Here is a 4266-nt window from a genome sequence, read left to right as displayed (position 1 = left end):
TTCATTTTCCTTTCCATATTTTTAAGTATAATGATGCACATAGTCACATTTGTGTATGAACCTGCGCATATTCTATCTGTTGTTCTCCCTTCGCTTTCTGCGTCACCACTAATAATATTCCTTGTCCTCTCTCACATTTGCTCACTCACTTCCGTTGCGTCTTTTCTACTTATTAAGTGCTTCTTTTATCCATTTGACTACGTCTTCATAACCACTTCTATTATCATATTAGTATATACACATTCAAAACACTCTCCTACCATCGTTATTATTAAAACCCTAAATTTCTTCTAATATCCATAAAATAAATCAAGTAGACAAAATTGGAATTTCACTAATTTTTGTACACTATCTCTATACTACTTTTCATTTATACGCTACTATCATGCACATTTTACTGAAGCTTGTATTTTATAATTTTACTAAGTCTCTTTGATTATATTTTGTAAATTAGTAAAAAGATGAAAATTAAAGTGTTAGAATATATAAAATTGTTTGCAAATTTATCAAATTCTATCAAAATACCAAATCTTCAGAAGTTCGTAAATTTCATACATTTGAGGAAAAATTCTTAAAAATGCTAAAACCCCTAACAAACTTATAAAAACAGAGGAAATTAGAGGAAATTGTTTAATTAAATAAAAGCTGAAATCTTTGCACCCATTTCCTTCCCATTTGCATTCAGGAGCCTTGGTGCATTCGGGTTCCAATTTCCCTTTGCATTTCTCCTCTTTTTTCTTGTCCCCTTTTTCTTTGTTTTCTCCCTCTCCTTTCTTTGTCGGTTTGCAAACTCCATTCACAAGTTCGCAATCACCATTACAGGCATCTTCAGTTTTGCTACTGCATTGTTTTTCTGCTGATTGGTCGCTGCCGGGGGCTGCTGTTTCCTTTTCCTCTGTTTGTGTTTTGTACCGTCTGCCGACAAAGAAAGAAAGTGCTAATTCCGCTTCTGCCGAGCTGGCGATCTCTTCGATGCGTTGTGATTTCGATTTCCCCGCAATTTTGAATTCCACCTTCGGCTGTTTTAATGTATTTAAGAAGGTTTCTGATAGTGCTTTAGTGTCGCTACCGTACGTTGCTTCTATGGCTTTCTGTATTTCTCCTCTGTCCGCTGGTTTGCTGCCATCTAGTTCGCCAGGGCTTTCCACTAGTAGTTCAGCCGCAATACGGATCATATCATTGTCGTTTTTGAGGGTTTTGGCTGACGTCGAAGATATCGTGGGCACTGCTTTCGGCAGGTTGTCTTTTGAGTTGCAAATTGCCGAAGCAAGTTTGTCAATGTAGCCGTTTCTTTTCGTAGTGGGATCGCTCAGAGGCGTGCATCCTTGTGATTTGTCGTTGCTTTTGTAGTAGTTTGTTGTTGTGTAGCTCGGGTCGTCGTCGAAGGTTAGATCTACACCTATGCCATCTGTTAGGGTTTGTCGGGCGTTGCTGCTGTCTGCGCAGTCTTTGTTGCTGTTGGTTCCTGTTGGGTTTGTGGCGACCGTGCCGCTGGCTAGGGCTGTCAGTGTTGGTATTCTGTACTCGAAATAACTGTCCGGCGCTGTTTTGATTTGCTTCGCTTCCGCTAGCTGCTGTGCTGCTTGCTTTAGGTCTGGTTTGCCTGCGGCCGTGCTAGAACACGAGCTGTAGCGGCTTTGTGTTGGATTCAGCGTTATCACACATTGTCCGGTGGTTGTTCCGCTCGTTAGTACCGACTGGCTAGCTCTGAAAGTTGCGCTTTTCTTGGTGGGTACAGTTGCAGGTCGCATGTCGAGGGCCGCGTCGATTAGACCGAGGCGGTGTCTCAGCTGGTTGACTGCGTCCTTAGCTTTGCCCAGCTTCTCGGTGTTTTGTGCTTCTTTCGCTGCTTTTTTCACCTTTGCTAGTTGCTCCAATGCGCTGTAGGCTCGTTTTTTGCTCACTTCCGTTACTGCCGCGGCTGCTAGTTCATAGGTCCTAGCTTCGTCGTTCAGTGCATTAACTGAGCTTACTGCGTTCGCTATTGCATTTTCGAAGTGGTCCTTCAGATTTAACAAGTATATTTTTTCGGAGCAAAGGTCGCTTACTGCATTTACTGCTGTCTGACCAAGTTGTGCCTCTACGGTTTTTATGCTAAGCAATGTTGCCAGGAAAGCTATAGTGGCGGCTGCGTGGTGAGCAAAAAACATACCGATGTCAGCTGTTTGTCGTTTTTCGGATTGGCTTTCTTACTACCTCTTGTCAGATATAATACAGGAAATGCAGCTTGTAAGGCTTAAATTCAGGTTTGGTTGGACTTAAAACTTCGTGAGATACCGCATTCTTTCATCGAACGCCACGAACTTTTAGAATTTCAGATGCGGTGAAAATGCCTCTGGGGCGGCGGTGGTTTTCCCACATTTCTGGTTATAGTCACCTGTATCGGCTGGTTTTAGAGTATAACATGGAACATCAGATAATCTGTTTTGCTTGGCTTCTACATACAAACATTGTTGAGCGTAACACAACGCGACGGATTAGTGCCACTACATCTGCTAGTGTGCACCTTATCCTTTACATTTCTTAATTACAAATTGTATCTCTTTACAATATTCTTGCCCATACCCGCCCCTCATTCATTAAACCTCCTACCTATTCCGTTCATTTGCGCTTCCTCAAACAATCAGCAGTCATTAGGCGTGGCTGTTTTTTCTTAATTTTATTTCTGACACAGGAATCCGCAATCACATTAAAAACAAGAGTTGCTACTATCTCCTTCGTAAAATTATCTGTCCCTTTTCAGTTAAATGTGAAACACAATGAACACCTGTATAATTTCTTTATTTTCTGTGCTCTTCCACAACTCGCCGCTTTTTTCCGTATTTCTTTTCTTCTTTTCTTTTTCACCTTCCATCACTTCTTTCGCAGACATTTGCAGACTCCATCTTCGCTGTACGCTAGGTTCTTCTTCTACCTCATTGGCGCCTCAATCATTTATTTATATATGATTATTTACATCGTCATGTTTGCGTTTGTAACTGAAACACTCAACCTCTCTTTCGTTCTGGCCGACTTCTTTACCTAGTCTTATTGTGACTTTCAAATTATGATTTCTTCTATTTTGGCCGTATATTCATTCTCCACCACCAATTTTATTATAATATTAGTATATACGCACAGAAACACTCTCCTATCATTATCACTATCACTATAACAATAATAATTATTATTATAAACTGAACTAATATCTATAAAGTAAAAAATATTATAAGTGCAATCATTTTCCAAACCCTATCATCATTGTACTTTACACCTATAAGATAGTGTTATGCCAATTTTAATAGCATTTTCACATTTCGCAAAGGTTTTACAAAAACTTTTAAAATATATCAAAATTTAGCAAATTTAATAAATTTGAGAAAAATATTTTATAAACTTACTTTTAGAAGCAAAAATACAAGAAAAAGAGGTATATTAATAACAACAGAGTTTTACTTGTGGTATTTCCTTTTGTTCCTGCGGTTGTTGCCACTTTAATCTTGCACCCACTCCCTTTGAATTCACAACCGGCTTTACCGTTGCATTTAATTTTTTCCGTTTCTGCATTGCAATCCTCTCCTTTTTTGCCTATGTCTTCTGTCTCACCGATATTTCTTACACAGTTGAACGCAAGTTATTGAAGAGCCCACTGTCTTTCCAGTCGCGCTAGTGAATCGGCTGCCTCGGTATTGCTGTCGATTGAGCCGATGTCTGCCGTTTCCACTTTGTTGCCCCTGCATACTTTAACCAATTTTTTTCGATCAATTTTGTGAATTTCTCGTTGAACTCCTTTTCGGTGGCGCCATACTCAGTTTGCAGATAATTGACTGGCTTCCTGTTGGCTGGGCGTTCCTCTTCTGCGTCGCTTCCTGGTTCCTGTGTGTTTCACCATCTGCATCCAAGCTGGTCCGTCTTGCGTGTAAGCACCCTGTGGAGCCATCTGAAATGCTTCGAGGTGCCTGTTCTGAAGTGCGCCAGAAGCGACTCGCCCAGACCATCCAGATTGGTGTGCTTCAGTGCCAGCCGAACTTGGTCGAGTGGCGCGCTACGATGCGTACGTGGAATCCGGCCCTCCTCTAAGGCATTGTACATCGCATTCCGGACCTGCGACTCCACACCCGTCACAATGTCAGTGATCCACGCTGGATACGATTGCAGCCTTGCGTTTCCCTGCTCAGCTGCCTTTTCAGCTGCTTCATTGCGCGCCAGCCACGCAGTACGAGAACAAGAACAGTAACTCCACGGACACAAGAAGCTCTTCCACATCACCGGACAGCAGCATCTTAG

General features: G+C 41.5%; 2 protein-coding genes across 2 annotated transcripts; both read right to left on the bottom strand.

Moving 5' to 3' along the window:
• Positions 1-506: 506 nt before the first annotated feature.
• Positions 507-2150, bottom strand: TEOVI_000145300 (Trypanosome variant surface glycoprotein C-terminal domain containing protein, putative; the record flags this gene model as incomplete). The annotated part of the gene is made up of 1 exon (XM_067224675.1): positions 507-2150. One exon carries the CDS (start codon positions 2148-2150, stop codon positions 507-509), a length of 1644 nt encoding a protein of 547 aa, XP_067080776.1.
• A 1714-nt stretch (positions 2151-3864) lies between these two features.
• On the bottom strand, positions 3865-4245 carry TEOVI_000145200 (uncharacterized protein; the record flags this gene model as incomplete). Its single annotated transcript, XM_067224674.1, has 1 exon — positions 3865-4245. One exon carries the CDS (start codon positions 4243-4245, stop codon positions 3865-3867), a length of 381 nt encoding a protein of 126 aa, XP_067080775.1.
• Between the last annotated feature and the right edge of the window lie 21 nt (positions 4246-4266).

The sequence above is a fragment of the Trypanosoma equiperdum genome (genome assembly GCF_001457755.1).
Source record: "Trypanosoma equiperdum strain OVI genome assembly, contig: ctg_368, whole genome shotgun sequence".
NCBI lineage: Eukaryota > Euglenozoa > Kinetoplastea > Trypanosomatida > Trypanosomatidae > Trypanosoma > Trypanosoma equiperdum.
Note: the sequence above shows the minus strand (reverse complement) of the source record. Positions and strands in the feature narration are given on the sequence as shown.